Source organism: Pongo abelii, chromosome 18 (assembly GCF_028885655.2).
Source record: "Pongo abelii isolate AG06213 chromosome 18, NHGRI_mPonAbe1-v2.0_pri, whole genome shotgun sequence".
NCBI lineage: Eukaryota > Metazoa > Chordata > Mammalia > Primates > Hominidae > Pongo > Pongo abelii.
Genome location: NC_072003.2, coordinates 26,652,053 through 26,670,650, shown reverse-complemented (window position 1 = coordinate 26,670,650; position 18,598 = coordinate 26,652,053). Strand labels below are relative to the sequence as shown.

The 18,598-nt window shown below is 47.5% G+C and overlaps 1 protein-coding gene across 1 annotated transcript; it reads right to left on the bottom strand.

Annotated features, from left to right (window-relative positions):
* Positions 1–1,569: 1,569 nt before the first annotated feature.
* UBFD1 (ubiquitin family domain containing 1) lies at positions 1,570–18,499 on the bottom strand. Its single transcript, XM_009250555.4, has 7 exons — positions 18,208–18,499; positions 17,678–18,007; positions 16,284–16,492; positions 13,686–13,751; positions 13,222–13,327; positions 8,871–8,953; positions 1,570–5,481 (listed from the first exon to the last, which is right to left on the bottom strand). Exons 1-7 carry the CDS (start codon positions 18,230–18,232, stop codon positions 5,371–5,373), a joined length of 930 nt encoding a protein of 309 aa, XP_009248830.1. The 5' UTR covers positions 18,233–18,499; the 3' UTR covers positions 1,570–5,370.
* Positions 18,500–18,598: the final 99 nt, after the last annotated feature.

Genomic DNA, 18,598 nt, shown 5'->3' with positions numbered 1-18,598 from the left:
CATAAGGAAGGAGCTGATGTCACAGGACCTGAATGCAGTGTTTAGAGCAAGTACGTGGTGAAAGAGCGCCCAAAGGTGATGTCCATTCTTCACTCCAGGGCTGGAGGCCTAGAGAAGCAGCATTTGCCTGGCACACAGCAAGAGGTCAAAACACCCTGCTAGGTGGTCTCTTTTTTTTTTGAGATGGAGTTTCACTCTTGTTGCCCAGGCTGGCGTGCAATGGCACGATCTTAGCTCACTGCAACCTCCACCTCCCGGGTTCTAGTGATCCTCCTGCCTCAGCCTCCCTAGTAGCTGGAATTACAGGCATGTGCCACCACGCCTAATTTTGTATTTTTAGTAGACATGGGCTTCCTCCATGTTGGTCAAGCTGGTCTCGAACTCCCGACCTTAGGTATCTGCCCGCCTCAGCCTTCCAAGTGTTGGCATTACAGGCATGAGCCACCACACTCAGCCTAGAAGTACCAGACAGCAGATTCTCTAGGTGGGCATCAGCCAACGTATAGCATGCGACACAATCCCGCTGCTCCCCCTCTCCCATGTAGGAGTCAGATCCCTAAGCATCCAGCAGTATTGTTTCAGGATTATGAGGTACTGTGAAAAAGTGAAGAGCTGACCCCCTCCACCTGCCAGGAAGAAGTGAGACCAGCAGGGACAAACTCCATCACTCTTCATATACCAAGGATTCTGTTTCAGTCCCCTGCCTTTTTTTTGGGGGGGGGGGACAGATCTCGCTCTGCCACCCAGGCTGGAGTGCAGTGGCACAACCTCAGCTCACTGCAGCCTCTGCCTCTGGGGTTCAGGCGATTCTTGTGCCTCAGCCTCCCAAGTAGCTGGGACTACAGGAACCTGACACCACATCTGGCTAATTTTTATATTTTCTAGTAGAGGCAGGGTTCCACCATGTTGGCCAGTCTGGTCTCGAACTCCTGACCTCAGGTGATCCATCCACCTCAGCCTCCCAAAGTGCTAGGATTACAGGCGTGAGCCACCATGCCTGGCCGATATCTGTATTTTTTGTAGAGATGGGGCTCTTGCTATGTTGCCCAGGCTGGTCTCAAACTCCTGGGCTCAAGTGATCCTCCCACCTTGGTGTCCAAAGTGCTGGGATTACCAGTGTGAGCCAGTGAGCCTGGCCCATTTTTTGGTAACAGATTTTCTTCCTCCCGACTCCTGGGTCTTTATAGCTTGTGGCTAAATCTGTTGCTCCAATCTCAGTGTTTTCTAAAACATGTCCTCGAAGGCTAAATGGCCAGGTGGGGTTGCCCAAGGCACTAGTCAGGAGGTGTGAGTACAGGGAGGCAGCTTCTCTTCCTACACGTGGAGGCCAGGGCCCACCAAGGAGCAGACCATGCTGCTTTAACTGGAGTGTGGCTCACTGTCACACCGGTCACTTTCACTATTTTGCAGAGTAAATGTCAACTGTTTCAGCAGAGATACGTTTGAATATACTTAAAGCCAAATAAGACCACAACTGGCAAAGAAATGGCTCCAGGTCCAATTCCAAATGTTGGTTAATCCCCAGTATGGATTAGGCGCATGAAGAAATGGAAGGAAAAAGAGACGCAATTAATTATCAAACTTTAATCGACTGACTAATCTTACAGGATAAACAATAAGACAGCTAGTCAAGGTTACACTTTAAAAAAAAATCCAGCAGCGCAAATCTAATAGACTAAATACGTTCATCTCCTCCCAAACAGGCATTTGATTTAAAAACAGAAACCAGAACAGAGCATACACCACAAGGAAACATGGTACTTACAAATATTGTCAAATAATTCTGCAGAACTCTTTAAGAAAAAAAAAAAGGTTCTTAGAAATTGAGAAAGCAGTAGAACCACCCAGCCTGGCAGGTCAATCTACCAGATGTTCTGCACGTGAGAGGGCTCCCAAACACCTGTAACTTCAGAAAGGCCACCAGGCACTATTACGAAGGAAACACGTGCAGATCCTAACTGGAGATGACTTTATCACAAAGCCTTAAGACAAAGGGACCATCCTCTTCCAAGACAACAGGTGTGAACAGAGGCAAGGAGCGAAAGGAGAGGGCTCCCTCAGCAGATGGGTGGAAAGCAAGCCTGCCCTTGCACGGCCCTTGGCACACTCAGTCTACCCCCTTTCCCTTCTCTGCCCCTGGCAAAGAAAGGCTGGGCAAGTGCAAGAGCCCAGAACGGCTCCTCCAGGCACATGGTTAAAGTAAGAGTAAGAGGAAAACGAGCCCCTTCTGGGTGAAATATGGCAACTTTTCTGAGACATGGCAACGAGGCAGAGTTAATCTCTTTGGCCCTCATCAGGTAAAGCAGCAACTAAGGAGCCTACTCAGGGCCTTACGTGGGCCCCTTCTATGTCCACAAGAAAGTGCATCCTTAGCTCAGTTCAACATTTAAAAAGAGCTAACGCTACTTGCAAAAGGCCCACCATGGATTCAAACACTTAATACCAAAGAGGTCCAGCAACTTGCGAGTCTGTCTGCGTTCTGTGATCTGAAGCAGAGCTGAGAGGCCCGGCTCACAGGGTCACGTTCTTCTGCCAAGGCCCCTCAGGGAGGGAAAGAAAGGCATGATGATGTCTGTGAGCCAGAACCCGCAGGAGGACCACTGATACAGATCCTAGAAGACAAAGAAGCCCTCAGGAGGCTCTGAGAGGTGTCCAATGTGTAAGAGACGGCCACCCCCTCCATCTCTAGCTTCGAGTCAACACTGTTATAGCCACTCTCCGGAAACCAGCTCTTCCTTTATCCACCTGCACGCCCCCTGCCACAGTGAGGGAAAGATCTGGTCCCTCTGACAGTAAGGAAATTGTATAGAAATTATCCTGAGGAAAAAAAAACCACTGTGACGCTACCTAAAAGAAAGAGTATTTCAATTTGCTTACACAGAGTTAGTCAGTACACTCCAGACTGTAAAAAATGTATGAAGAGACTGCTCACGGAACTCAATGACTAAACAGTGAATACTACTGTAGCCCAGACACAGATCGAAAACACTTCTCCCAGTGGCTTCTGGTGCTATGTCTGCTCTCTCGAGAGCTTCCAGCAAGGTCTTCCATGCAGACAGGGTGAGGAGCCACAGAGCTCAAGATTGTTGAAGCTGATTTAGTGAGCTCTGTAGAGCAATACTCAAACAGCTCCATACGAAAAGGTGTCATTTACATTATTATTTATATATAGTATCTCAAAGTAAGGAAAAAAGCACCATTTTACTGAAAATAAAAAGGCTCACGCAGGCTTTGGTCCTCCTGAAATGACACCAGCCTGAGTGAGAAGCAGTTGGCCCTTGGGGAGCGGGGAGATGATGGAACGCTCGCTGTCACTGGCAACAAGGGAGGCCAAGTGGCCTGGTGAGCCACAAGAATGGGACAATGAGGGGAGCAGGTGGAGGGGCCTCAGAGAGCAGCCAGGCTAGTCTGGGGATGGAGCCACCTGCTCTGAGAGATCAAAAGCAGGTGTGCGGCACTATCAGGACAAGTCTCTAGGACTGGGGCATTGGCAAACAAAAGGGGCAATGTCTGATCCGAGATGATGTTCTACTTAATGCATCTCATTTCCCCCGAAACCTGTCACCTGCAGACAGAGGCTTGGACAAATAGCTCAGATGCACTCTTTTCCCCAGGAACTGCAGGCCGACAAGGACAGAAAAGCTGCAATGACTGCTCCTTTCTCAAGGGATGAAAAACAGGCTGTTTCTTGGATGCTGCACTTCACAAATGTACTAATTGCCCCCAAAAAAGCAAAGAGTAGATTTTCCTGCCTAGATGCATCACTTGGCATTGACTACGCCATGGAAAGCAAGAGTCTGTCTATGTGGGCTGGATTCCTGAACTACAGCTTAGAAGGGAAGGGCGTAGAATATCATCATTAACTGGCTCACAAGGAATAGTCATCTTGGGCGAACACATGCTAATACGTTTCACAGAATGAGGGGTGACAGCCTAGAATCCAAAATGTGACGTTTGGAACATTTCTCGCCAAACCTTACTATGAGAGCCTGCAACCAGTGAGAGGAGAACTGCAAAGACGGCAGCAGAGAAACAGCAAACAGCACAAAAGAGATAATTTACCAAGAGACTTTCCCTCCTTTCAGAGGCAACCAAGCCAGAAGGAGATGATAGAAGTTCACGTATACAAAGAACAGAAGGACTAAAACCAGAAGAAGGTGAGCTAATCATGAAAGCAATTTATCCCATTTTTGTTGTTCAATAACATTGGCCAATCTGCTAGGGTCAGATGTCTTCTTCAGAAAGGCAGCATCTCTGAACCTGGGATAAAGGACACTTGAACTGAATGCATGAGCAGAAGGACCCAATGGAGAAGCATAATTGAAATCATCCTTGGACTGCTTAAGAATTTCTTGAAAACTTCCAAAGAAAGAAGGTTATCTGGACCTGCAGCTATATGGCTGTATAACTATCTTCTACCTGGCTCCTCCTGGAAGAGGTCTTTGTCTGCTTGGGAGCTGGGGCTGTTGAGCAGCACAGCCCAGGCACAACCATGCCAGGCTGGGCCTCTAGGCCAAGCTCAGTGAGGCGTGCGGACAATCATCCAACCAGCAATGGAACTCCTCGGATGGGGGCCCAAAGGGCAAGACATTTAAACAGGAGTCACTGGGAGATACTCTGCTGCTCAACGAACACCACAGCAAGTGTGAGAGCTCCCTGCCCAAGACCGAGCAGCTCTTCCTCTCCCACCATGCGTTCACAGGCAGCAGCAGCACGGTGGGAGGGAGCCCAGGAAAGGAAGCGTTAATGAGGTACCAAAAGAGGAACTGACATCTTTGGGTTCTTAAAACAAAAACTCAAATCGAGGAAGTGAGAGAATGAAAAAGGGAAAGAATTAAATCTGAATCAATGGACAGAAATATATGGCTTACTAACCACCCCCCATTTTGCATACAATTTTATACAAAAAAGGAAAAAAAAAAAAACACCCCAACTCATTGCAATGCAGTCCAAATGTTTGCAACCAAAGATGTATGAAAATATTTCAATTGAAACTGCTTTTTTTTTTTTTAAAAAAAAACAAAGCTTTTGATCATTCCCTTGTCAACATAATTGGCAGATCTACTCTCAAACACACTTAAGAGTATTCCACACAACATGTTCGGAATTCAGATTTATTGATTTCCATCGTATTGACTTTAAAAATGGTATGAAGCTGACTGCAAGAAAGGGAACTGGTAATTTTAAGTTAAAATTAAGCTAATGGGGAAAGTACATCACCTCTGGCTTCAGTCACCACATCACCTCAGATTGAATATAGATTTTTTATGAACAAAGTTCCAGAACTCTGAAATCCAGGGATGCTGCAGGCCTCTCCCGGCAATGTCCTTCACTTTGGGTCAGTCTCCTGGGCCAGAGGTGAAAGTGCTTTCAAAAATACTGCCATTTCCCCAGCACAGTGTCTTTGATTGCATCCACATATTGAGTTGGAACCCAGTACACCCAGTAGTAAGAGGCTTCCGTGGGGCCCAACTGAAACGCCTGGAAGGGAAAAAGGAAAACCAAGCGGTATTTCAGAGGTCGGGAGACCAAGCAAGCAGGACAAACATGGGGGAGGGTTGGGATGTGAGTTAATTAAAAAGGGAAGAAAAACCAAACAAAACTTTGCATGTGGAGAGCATTCTCCTCCTAACCAAAAACAAAAACAGGCAGGGTGAGGGTTAAGCTGAGCCAACCCTAAAGCAGCAATTCTCAAACCTGAGTGGTCATCAAAGCCATCCGGAGGGCTTGTTGGAACACGGATCAGCAGACTCCAACCCTGTGAAGTTTCTAATTTAGGGAGGTCTGGGGTGTGGCCTGAGAAACTAGCAAGCTCCCAGGTGATGCAACACTACTGATCCAGGGACCACAGTTGGAGAAACGCTGCCCTAGAAAACCTGTCACACATGCTCAAGAAAACAGGTATGAATGTTCATTGCAGCACTGTCTGAAACCACAAAAACCTGGGGCAACCTACATATCCATCAGTAACGGAATGCAGAATTCAAAGTGACAAGGCTTAGTCACACCAATACTGGAGCTCTTTTTAAAGAGGTATCAACTGGGTCCATATGGATCTACAGTTAATACTGACAGATTCTTATGTTGAACCAGAGAAAAACAAGTTATAGAATACATAATACCATTTACGAAAACTGGAAGCACAAAACAATACTCCATCTTGTTCGTGGATACACGTGTAAATCAAAGAATGGATAGACGGGAAGGACGCACGTGACACATGATGATGGTAATGGGGGGAGGGGAAGACAGTGGGGCCATCATTGCTGTGAATAAACTTTATTTCTTTTATTTAAAAAAAATTAAAGCAAATTACAAAATATTTATAATTGCCACTTCTCAGTGATGGATATATGGGTTTGTGACAGTTATTCTCTTTCTTTTCTGTATTTTATTTTTATTTTTTCTGAGCTGGAGTCTCGCTCTGTTGCCCAGGCTGGAGTGCAGCGGTGCAATCTCGGCTCACTGCAACCTCCGCCTCCCACTTTCAAGAGATTCTCCTCCCTTAGCCTCCCAAGTAGCTGGGATTACAGGTGCATGGCACCATGCCCAGCTAAATTTTTGTATTTTCAGTAGAGACAGGGTTTCACCATGTTGGCCAGGCTGGTCTTAAACTCCTGACCTCAAGTGACTCACCCACCTCGGCCTCCCAAAGTGCTGGGATTACAGGTGTGAGCCACTGCGCCCAGCCTCTTTTCTGTATTTTAAAAACATTTCTCTAAAAATGAAAAAGCACAGCCACAGTTTTCCAACTGTGAATGATGACATGTTAATTTAGCTAGAGAAATAGCATCTGCCCAAAGAGATAACTAAGTACTTTCATTAGGACAAAGGTAAAGGTGTTTGGAAAAGAGAAGGGGACTACTAGAGCTATCCTCTGCCAGAAATAACTCGAGAGAAATGAACATTTCAATGAAATACTAAGTCATTACCCATCCACACCAATTCCTCCAAAGACGTCCAAAACAGTCCACTCAACTTCCTTGGACTCCCTACCACCACACTGCTTGAAAACTCAGGCTACAAACCCTACAGGGTGTGACTGGCAACACAAACTATTCAAAAAGGAGTGATGGGGCCCAGTTAAAAATATTCAAGTCCAACTGGTTTTTTTTTTGGTTTTTTGTTTGTTTGTTTTTTGAGACGGAGTCTCTGTCACCTAGGCTGGAGTGTAGTGGCGCGATCTCTGCTCACTGCAACCTTCGCCTCCCTGGTTCAAGCAATTCAAGCAATTCTCCTGCCTCAGCCTCCTGAGTAGCTGGGATTACAGGTGCCTGGCTAATCTTTGTAATTTTAGTAGAGACGGGGCTTCACCATGTTGGTCAGGCTGGTCTCGAACTCCTGACCTCATGATCCGCCCACCTCAGCCTCCCAAAGTGCTGGGATTACAGGCGTGAGCCACCAGGCCCGGCCCAACTGTTAAAACAGAAAAAAATAACTGACCAGGCCAAACCAATCTGTCTGCAATCCTTGTAATAAAGACTACAGAGAGAAGGCTGGGCATGGGGGCTCACGCCTGTAACCCCAGCACTTTGGGAGGCTGAGGTGGGCGGATCACCAGGTCAAGAGATTGAGACCATCTTGGCCAACATGGTGAAACCCCATTTCTACTAAAAATACAAAAATTAGCTGGGTGTGGTGGCACGAGCCTGTAATCCCTGCTACTCAGGAGGCAGAGGCAGGAGAATCGCCTGAACCTGGGAGGCAGAGGTTGCAGTGAGCCCAGATAGCGCCACTGCACTTCAGCCTGGTGACAGAGCGAGATTCTGTCTCAAAAAAAAAAAAAAAAGACTACAGAGAGAGTAGGGGTGGAAAGGCTGCCAGGGGCATCATCACTTCCAGAAGACAAAACCCCAGAAGCCCCGCAGCCTAGGGACTGCACTCCCAGCTACGGCCTTGCTACAGCAGCACTGAGCAGGATGCCAACAGGGCTGCCTCCCTTGCCCACCATACTTTAAGTCCCTTTGATTTTTTTCTATAGCAAGAGGATCTTCCAACACATCTCTCTGCCTGGGACTTGTTATCCCAATCTACTGGTCAAACCACTAGTTCCTTCTTTTCCCTGGGATGGGCTGATGTGGCTTCATCACTATGGGATAGACACTGAAAGGCCTGCCTCCTTGGATGAACAATGGCAGGAGGCCCCGCCCTCACATTACAGCTGCTCAGGCCAGGCCCCTGATGGGCAACTGCAGAATCAACTTCATTGTCAATGTGGCTCCTCCAAAGAGCACTGGGAAAATTTTGGAAACTTTGCCTAAGCTGCTCATTTTACCGGATGAATGAATTTTTTGCTTTGTTCTGCAGACCTGCGGAACACCTCCAAACATTCTGTCTTGGGAAAGAGTAGCCTGCTCTCTGCAGAGTGGGTTCTATGCAGAATAGATACTCCACAGAGCCCGTCTTCCCCACGAGGCCCTCAGCCACTGGGCCTGGAAGAGCGGCATCGTTATTACAGAAAAGAGGCTGCCTGGTGCCCTCACCAACACCAAGGCTAAGGGCAAGTTTTGTTTTATAAGCAAGACAAAACTTATAATGAAAATCCATTCCTCCTCTTTAATTTATTTTCCTGGTCTAGAAACAACACATGACAAGAGAGAGGCAAGAGAGACTTCTCTAAAAGAGGTAAGAAAAAACATATCCCCTTTAAACTGATGGAAGGTGTGTGTAGGGGGGTGCAAAATAAACAGAACTAGGAATAGAGGCCATGGATTAAGTTCTAAGTAGATGAAGAAAACATCAGGGTCTTAAAAAAGTGCATCTTCTGGAGACTGAGTTTTCTTCCATTAAACAAGCTCAGTTAAAACTGTTTCCTGCCAGGTGAAGTGGGAGTCTAGTGAGAGAGGCTGGACTCAGCCAGCGCTACTTACCATCATGTGGTAGTCTTCATGTCCTTCGATAGGTTCACTGACCACATTTTTTATGGAGCCCATGGGCAATTTCTCAGTCCGCTCTAAGTTGAGAGGGATTACAGTGATTATTCAAAGGCCCTCCTGTTCTAACTCCTCTGACTCAGTAGTCCCTCATCAGGGCTGGTGGCTGCGGGGTCTACAGTAAACTCAAGTGACTGGCGCCACGCCCTCTGGGGACAACACGACAGGGTCTTCTGACCAGTGCACATAGGGCTTTGTGTGGGAGCTGGGAACTCCGTAGGAGCAAGTGGGAAACTGGGTTTGGCAACGGTATAGTAAAGGTCTCTGAGGGCAGAAATGTATCTTCCCTGGGATTATTTTTTAAAAGTCTGATGGTTAATAAATATCCAAGAAAGGCCAGGCGCGGTGGCTCAAGCCTGTAATCCTAACACCTTGGGAGTCAGGATTTGGCCAAGGTGGGTGGATCACCTGAGATCAGGAGTTCGAGACCAGCCTGGCCAGCATGGTGAAACCCCGTCTCTACTAAAAATACAAAAAATTAGCTAGGCGTGGTGGTGGGCACCTATAATCCCAGCTACTCAGGAGGCTGAGGCATGAGAATCGCTTGAACCCGGGGGGCAGAAGTTGCAGTGAGCCGAGATTGTGCCACTTTACTTCAGCCTGGGCCAAAGAGCGAAACTCCATCTCAACAAAAAAATAATAAATATAAAATAAATAAATACCCAAGAAATTCCTTTGTAACCTTATGCAAGCCCAGCACTGGCTAAGGTCTTGGGCAGTAGGGAGGGTCAAGAGGCCTACGAACAAAGAGACAACACGTTCCCCTGTGGCTCTCACAAGGGAAGGGGAGTGCCTGGGTTTCAGGGCCAGATTCTATATCACGACCCTGCTCCCTTCCCCCGCCTCCCTCCTCGAGTCCTCTGCACTCTATATTCACACACTTTTATGAAGTTTCCTTAAAACATTTATAACCTTTTGTGATTAACACTTGAGATACCACTGATCACATGGGGTCAGAAGACATTGAGGCGAGTTTAAGGAGGATGGCAGGTAAGAGAAGAGGCCAGCAAGGGATGCCTGGAGTGAGATGAGACTGCCGGGAGTGAGCCAAGTGAAGCGGGACTGGGTGAGGTCAGGGGAGGCGAGGTGCACCTGCACAATGGGACATGGCCACCCTGGAGCAGCAGACACCTCAGGGACGGGGGTGCAGGGGGAGGGGGGCAGGGAGGCTCAGCAAACAGCTAAACCAAGTGGAAAAAAACTTGCAGCCTTTGCAGAAAGAAAAATCTGGAAAGGTAGAGTCTAAAAATAGATAAGTTGGCCAAACAGACTAGGAATTTAGAGACCAGGGTTCTGGTCTAGCTGGGGACTTAAGACATTTTACTTCAGTTCTGTGGGCCTCAGTCTCTGAAAAATGGGGGCTGGGGAGAAGGGACCTGAAGATGTTTATTTAGGTTTGGACTTCTAGTGGCTCTACAACAGTGGGCCCTAAAGCAGGACCTGGGCAGCAGTTGTCTTTAAGATGGAAACTTTTAAAACACTTTTCATCCTGAAATGTCTGGAGATTTCACAAAAATACACAACAGATTTCTGGCTTCTCTTGAAAACTCCAAATATTGGGCAATTCTGGACCCACACTCCTGATCACTACATCAGACCTTCAGCCAGATTCAACTTTCCTACGAGCAGCGTACATGCTCTCCTCCAGTGGCTTCCGGTTTCCTGCCTGGAGCTTGTTCTCATTCTTTTGAGGCTGTTAGTACTGCCTCCTCCTACACAAGCTAGCAGAGTTTAGTCAAGAGTAGCAGCCCTTAAGGGTCACTTACTCAGCAAAGCGCCCCACGGAGAGGCCAACTCGCTGCTGGGATGGTCATTCCATAGCCGCTACTTCTTGCCAGCAGAAAGACGAAGCCAGTGGCTAGTAGCCAACTCCCAGAACAAGCTGTCCTCTTATGAGTGCTTATGACACTTAGGTAACGGGACTGGGCAAGTGGCAAGAGTGCCTGCCCCTTGGACTCCAGAGGTATAGTGCTATGGGTGGGAATGAAAATCTTAACCTTGTTCATCCCTAGAAAACATGAGTAGTCCATGGCCATGCTCCTCAACAAGACTGGTGGGTAAGGTGGCTTTCAAGGGCTCAGAAGCCCCAACATATTGAGCTTCTTCTAGAGCTCTGCCTTTAGGCCAAAGCAGGAAAGTGGCTGCTCCTACTAGCAAAAAGAAAACCTCCAATACAGGGTCAGGAAGTTCTTGTTCTATCAGTTCCTGCAGTTATGATGTGTTCCCTATACAACTTCCTGACACAGAAATATTCCCCAAGGAACCAACGAGCACTTACAGACTTAGTTCCCATCCAGACTTCTCTGCCTGCACCTATCCTCACAGCAGGGTCTTTCCAGGTCAGCCTTAGCAACTGCCTTCAATGAGGCTGCCCACAAGCAAAAGTAGAGGTCCAGCAAGAGACAGGAAGTCTATGCATTTCAGCAAGTGAATGTGATGAGACAGAACTAAGCAAAATCACCTGCAAAGTTGACACAGGCTAGGCAGCTTACTACTGATAACGGGAAGATGGACAGGCTCTGCAGAAGAGAATGATCTAGCAGAGGGTTCAAAGGCCCTTGCAAAAACTGGGGGGAACCCTCAGATATTCTGTAAAACTTGCTTTGACCATGCAGTTAGAGTTGAATGTGAAATGAAGAAAATAGCAAGTTATCATAAAACTGATAGAAAACTCAAGCATTTTCGGCATTTCAATTTTTGTTCAACAATCAGTATAGGGTTGAACACTGATTTTTGTGTTTTAGATGATTAAAAACTCTCTCTCCCCACCACCCCTGCCCCGATTATTCTCCATAAAACTTGGTCCCATTTTAAGTGGAGTCTCACTAAATGCTCTGTCCCTGAAACCAGTGAACGTCAGATGATGGGACCCCCTATACTTCTCTTTAGCATTTACCTCGAACACTGAATACCTACAGTGCTGGCCAGAAACAGGTGATTTAGGCATGTTCGGTTCCCTCCAGGAATCTAACAGGGGGACAGACAAGTCAGAGAGTAATGAGTGCTCTGGGGATATAAACGAAGCGCTCTATGAACAGAAGCGGCAGCAAGTCATTTGGAGGGTGGGGGGAGAATCAAGGAAGGCTTCATTCGGAGAGGACATTTAAGTAGGGCCTTGGAAGATTTTATTAATAACAAGGAATGGGAAGAAGGCATTCCAGGTAAGGGCACAGCATGAGCAAAGACAAGGAGCTGTGCAAAGCACACTGGGAGTTTCACAGAGAGATGCGGCTGAAATACACAGGGGACCACAGGGCAAACGGGCCAGAAGCTGGAACCAAAATTTAAACTAAGGCCCAGTGTTGAGAACACCGAACGCTATGGTTAGGCATTTGAATGTGTCCTTAAACAGCCAAAGGTCCTTGAGCACGGGTACCCAGGATAAAAAGCAGTAGGTAAGATGGACAGGACAGAAGAAAACACAGATGGGGCAGTGAAACAGGGTAACTTGCTTTGAACAGACCAAGTTTAAAGATGCTTGGGAACTTTAACTGGCACAACAGTGTGGCAAAGAAAGGAACAGACAGTTCTGCAGTATAACTGACAAGACTTTGTAACCATCTGGGGGAAGGGAGAGGGAGGACAGTCAGAGACACTTCCCAGCAAACAGCAAGGCTGATCCAGACACCGTGCACAGGCCGGGGTGGGGCAGGCAGAGGGCAACCAGGCGGGGAGGGAGAGGCAGATTCCTCGGCAGCGGTTAGGAAAACTTCACCTACTACAGGGTCAAACTCTGACCTACAGGGGCCAGGCAGGTGACAAATGAACAAAGCTGGCTACTTCTAAGATAAATGGGACCATGAGGACTGTAGTATGGCCCACTGGAAACCACCACTCGGCTCTAGTGGATCGACGCCATGTGAGAATGCAGGCCCCAAAGGGCCAGATCATTTGAGTTTTCAAGAGAAGCCAAAAAAAAAAAAAAAAAAAAAAAAAATCAGATTAAGTGAAATCTCCCAATTTTTACAGATTGTGTGTCATCCCACAAAACATTTTTCTGCGGACCAGATTTGGCCCTTGGGCCACGTGTTTGGGACCTCCGAATCTGTATGCAACTGAAGAGCCAACGTTTGGTGGATCAGCCCTGAGATCAGACTGAAAACAACGAGGGAAAAGGGTCCAAACAAAAGGCAAGCGTCTAAAAGCAAATTTAAAAGCCAGAAGCAAGCAAAGCACAGTGGAGAGAGAGAGGTTTCAGAAGGAGGGGCAGAATCGCACTCTAAAATGGGAGTGCTGCTGGGTGCCAGAGGCAGGCAGTGGGCCAGCAAGGAGGCGAGGAAGAACATACCTTTAGTGCCAATCCACAGCTGGTCTTGTTCTAGTTTAAAGGTGAGTCTCACTTTTCCTCCAGATTTATTGTACATGCCAGACAGCGGTACCGTTGGCAGGCGCTCCTGAAGGCACAAGAGCATGGTAAGAGATGGAGGGATGGTCTGAAAAAAAGAGAAGGGGGCCAGGCGCGGTGGCTCACGCCTGTAATCCCAGCACACTGGGAGGCCAAAGCGGGCGGATCACCTGAGGTCAGGAGTTGGACACTAGCCTGGGCAACATGGTAAAACCCCGTCTCTACTAAAAATACAAAAATTAGCCAGGTGTGGTGGTGCACCCCAGCCTGGGCGACAGAGCAAGACTCCATCTCAAAAAAAAAAAAAAAAAAAAGGGAAAAAAGAGAAAGGACAGGATTGCAGGAACCTCAAGTCAGACGGCGGGGCTATCTCATTTTCAGAATGCTCACAAAGAAATCCGCCTTACCTGGGCACCCTTAACAGATGGCATCACATCTTCAGGTTTTCCTTTATCCAACACTTTCCTGTGTTGCTATAAGTCAGAAGAGAGAATGAAATGAAACAGCTGACTACATTTAGTCGTGTTACTATTCCCTTGAAAGAGAGGATGAAGAAAGCCTTAGTGTTTTGGCTCAAAAGCTTTTTAATGACGACAGACTATGGATCCTTTGAAACTATAGCACAGTGCTGTCCAGCAGAACTTTCTGGGAGGGCGAATATGTTTGTACGTGTGCTAGCCACTACCTACTGCTGTGACTATTACACACTTGAAATGCAGCTACTATGACTGAGAAACCGAATTCTTAATTTCATTTTAACCAGCCACATGTAGCTAGCTACCATATTAGATATCAAAGTTCTACAGCAAACGGGATTTCCAGATTGCCCTTCTCCCCTCAAAAAAAAAAAAAAAAAAAAATCACCACTGAAATGATTAAACCATCAAACTAAAGAGGGCGACAAAGGGTGTTGCTCTCCTAGCAGACAAAAAATGGCAGCCACCTTTTTCAACTTAAACTCCCAGAGAACACTACAAGATGCTGGTAATCCGTCTAACTGCCTAGAAGGAGCAGTTCTTCAACAATTGGAGACCCAGCTCATCGCCGAAGTTTTCCCCACTGCCCTACCCTTAACTCCAGCTAAACAGGAACCTGGAACAGCCACCTTTCAGAAAGAAATGCTTATTACTCTATAACCTGACATTAAGAAGCCTCTAAACTCCACCCCTACTGCCTGCCCCAAGAACTCTAAGCAGCTCTTTAAGGATTCTAAGTTCAGGGCCCCTTAAACAGCTCTCCTGCCTGGCCCAAATGCCTGAGTTTTCTTTCTTCTCCATCTGTGGCCTTATAGGCATAGCCACTGCTTGGTAAAGTGGAACTAGGAGACAATGAATGGATAGAAGGTAACTATTTAATCAAATGTAAGCACTAGGCAGCCACACACCAGCCCAAATCCTCACTGGCATGGTGGAATCCCTCTGGGAGGAATAAACTCAGCACTGCCAGACTGCTAGCAAAAAGTCACTCCAGACATCAGCCCCAGACCCCTTAATAAGTTGATAAAAAGGCAAGGGACTATATCCCTCTCATTAGGTCACATGATGCTTCATAATTGGCCTCAACGAAACACAGCAGCATGGGCTGGAAGTACAATTCGAGTCACACCTTTCAAGTATCTTTTGAACAAGATTTCCTGTACTGTGGAGAACAGTTCTAGGCCTGTTAAGCTACCATTAGTAATTAAAAACCTGTATTTAAGAGGCATGTTATGCTCCAAGGGTGTGACCGGTGCGACCACTCCTATCTGACGTGCTCACATTTCACTATTTCATACATGTGGCAAAGGAAACAGGAATATGAGAAGAAACTCAATCGGTTTCAAGACACTGTGACCCCATATGTGGGGGTGAAGTCTCCACATCAACACCTTTTAGATAATTAATATAGGTTTACAACCCCTTATCTGAAACCCTAGAGTTCTGAACTTTCAGGGTTTTGGAAGTTTTATAAAGATGATATTGCTTTCAAATACATAACAATCTTCTCTGTGGGGTCTGGGGCAGTACCTTGTCACCAAACAGGAAAATTCACACTAATTCTGGTCAGGTTTTGCTGTTAAATTTATAAAAACACTTTTCGTTTATATACTCCTTTGCGGTTTTGGAAACACACATGGGGGCTTAGGGATCTGTAACACAAACTGTGTCCTTTTCTTACTGTTGGTCATATATCTTAGTGTCTATGGTCACTAAATGATGTTGATTGAAATTGATCTACTCTACTTCAGACACAGTTGAGAATACCTGTTTTCCTTGGAACACTAGGAAGAATGATCAGGAGGCTACAGAGCAATCAGTAGAATTTGCCAGGTAAAAAGATAACAAGTGATGATTCTTACAACCTGTTCCTTCCATAGTAAAATAATCTCACTTTTCCTCATTACATAAAAGAATGTTAATGGCTATGATGAGCACAAGACAAGGCAGGATCTCTTGCAGCCAAAAGAACAGAGAACGTAAAAAATCAAGCTCCTATTTCACAGATCAAGACAAAAAAATAAATAAACAAATCCATCAGTGTAGTTGTCTTCCTACTCAGCTTCATTCAGCTTCCTGAAACGGTCAGTTTTAGAGGAACCTCTGAGAGTTGTTGATTTCCATGCCTAGCCAGGCTTGTTGACTTGGGGAAAGCCACAAACCAAAAAGCCAAATGTAAGCACTTGTACAAAATGAGGGCTTACTTCTAGTACTGGTAGTTTTCTCTGGCACTAAATAGGAAAGAGAAACCCACATCTGATTCCTTTCAACAGATGGTCTAAAGCCTCCCTTTACCAAGGTCTTATCCTAAAGTAGGTAGACTTGAGACACACTGACCCGCCAGATGAGACAAAGTTGCAAATCTCAGGTAGTTGTCACCTCCACTCTGCGGCACCCAACTGCTGCCATATATTTCCATCATGGGCCCTGTCCAAAAAGGAGCTTATTCTAGGGAGAATATAACCAGCCAAGGCTCAAGAGGACAAAGCCTCAAATTTCTCAGAACCAAGAAGCACAAGATGGACTCACTTTCTGCCTGCAGAGAGGCTCCTTCTTGTTCTCTTCCGCCTTTGCATCCTGCTGCGCAGCATCTTTGGGTGTGTTTACTGCTAAAACATCATTGATGGTGGAGCCAACCACCATGATCTTGGCCCCACTGGTCACTTTTATTTCTCTCAATGTTTTATCCTCGGGGACGAGTCCCTTATACATGACTTTCTGCATGGCAGGCGGGAGACCTTGGGAAAAGGTAGAAGGTGGACAGTGAAAAGAAAGAAGGAAAGAAAAATGTATGGATACTACACAGCTCTTTGGTAACAGACCAAAAAGTGAGTACTGACTCCATCACCTATCAGCTTTGTGAACTTGGGAGATTTACAATCTCTGGACCTCAGTTTCTAGAACTGTAGAAGATTTATTGGAGTAAGTCCTTCTGTACAGACTTGTTTCAAGGATTAAGAGACCAATGCGGGGCATTTAGTACGGTGCCTAGCATTCAATAATTGTTCAATAAGTATTAGCTCTCATTCTTTCCAACTTGTTCCTCAGTCATCTAAATCATTCAAACATTAAGTGAGAATCCACAGGCATCAGAGCTACAGAAGCCAAAAGGGACAAAACTCCTGTTCTTAATAGAGTTTACAAGGCTACATGTAGAAAGCTTTAAAAAAAAAAAAAGTTCAAGGCCAGGAGTGATGGCTTATGCCTGTAATCCCAGCACTTCGGGAGGCCGAGGCGGGTGGATAAAATAAAAAAAACTAGCCCGGCAGGGTGGCGGGCACCTGTAATCCCAAGCTACTCAGGAGGCTGAGGCAGGAGAATCGCTTGAACCTGGGAGGCAGAGGTTGCAGTGAGCCAAGATGGTGCCAGTACACTCCAGCTTGGGCAACAGAGCAAGACTCCGTCTCAAAAAAAAAAAAAAGGAAAAAGAAAAGAAATTTCAGATGGCAAAGAGCTATAAACAAGGTAAAATTAAAAAACAGAATCAACTGTGAAGAACCAGCATCAAAGTCAATAGCAGTGTTTCCTAAACTTCACCTAGAAGAATTACCTAAAATATTTGCTAAAAATAAATTCCTGGCTACATCCCAGACCCACTGAATCAGAATCTCCTGGGAAAGGGCCCGGAAGCCGTAAAACAAGTGCCTTAGGTGATTTTTAAATTAGAGATGTCAGAGCAACATTAATGAGAAACTGGGGCCTAAACGTCAGACTTCGGCTTTAATCCCAGCTCTGCAACTTACTAGCTCTATAAACTTGAGTCTCTTTCCCCAGCTGAGTAATGGGCATCCAAATATCCTTCAGAAGATTGCTGTGAGGATGGGGCGACCTGATGCAAGGAAAGCCACCAGGTGCCTAGTAGGGTGCAAGGGCCATCAGGAGGCGGGGTGGGGAAGACTGGCTGTCAGCGCCACAGGAATTACCTGTAATCGAGTGGATCTTCTGTTTAAGCTCGGAGCCTGTGCTGTCCAGGGGGAACTTCACGTCATGCTTGGTCTTGTTCCAGATGATCTTCAAGTCCACCAGCTCCCTGCCCGCGCCGCCGCCCGCGTCTTCGCCGTTGCTGACCGAGGCCTGGGCTGCGGGGTCCCCAGGGGGCTGGGCCGGGGCCGGCTGCAGGCTGCCTCGTGCGGTGCCAGAGTCCTCGGCCGCCGCCCCCGCCGCGGCTTCAGCCTCCAGGCAGTTGAGGGGCCGCGCGGGAGCCTCAGTCGCCACGGTCTCGGCCTCCGTGTCCATGCCAGGTTCCTCCATGCCTGCAAGGGGGTTAGGGGGTGGGCGCTCGCCGCGGGCTGGGCTTGGGAACGGACGCTGTCCGGGCGCCGCCGGACCTCCGTTCCCGAGCCGCGGTTCTCCCTCCCGGGCCGGGCCGCATCCCCCAGAGGAGGGCCCGCAACCTCAGCCCGGGCCCTGCACCCGCCACCCCCGCCACCCCCGCCACCCCCACCGCACTCACCATCCGGGGCCCCGGCCGCCGCCATGATGATTGTGTACAACACCCACCGCTCACGCAGAGGCCGCTGGGAAGAGGCGAGCTGGCTGAGATTGGCCCCCGCAGCAGCCCCTAATCTCTCACAGCCCGGCCGGAAACAGGTGGAGGTTTCTATGGAGACCCGCCTACTCCGCTCCCAGGTCCGGCCCCTGCCACGCTTTCGCTTTCCCAAGCTGAAGGGGGCGGGTCCGGGAAATAGCCCTTTCTCTGGGCTCTGCCCCCTGGTGGCAAGTGCGGCCGCAGCCGTCCAGGGGGGCGTGGGCTTTCGCGCTAGGAGGCCTGTGACTTTAAGGGGCAGGGCTGCGCTGGCTGTGGCGGAGGCCGATTGGCTGGAAGCAGTCCCCGGAAGTGACGC

Excerpts from the sequence above, each read along its gene's own strand:
- UBFD1 (XM_009250555.4), bottom strand. The coding sequence starts at position 18,232 with ATGGCGGCGGCCGGGGCCCCGGATG. Across the intron at positions 18,008-18,207 it reads GGCGGCCGGGGCCCCGGATG|GCATGGAGGAACCTGGCATG; the intron begins GTGAGTGCGGTG and ends ACCCCCTTGCAG. Across the intron at positions 5,482-8,870 it reads ATGAAGACTACCACATGATG|GCGTTTCAGTTGGGCCCCAC; the intron begins GTAAGTAGCGCT and ends TTTCCCTTCCAG.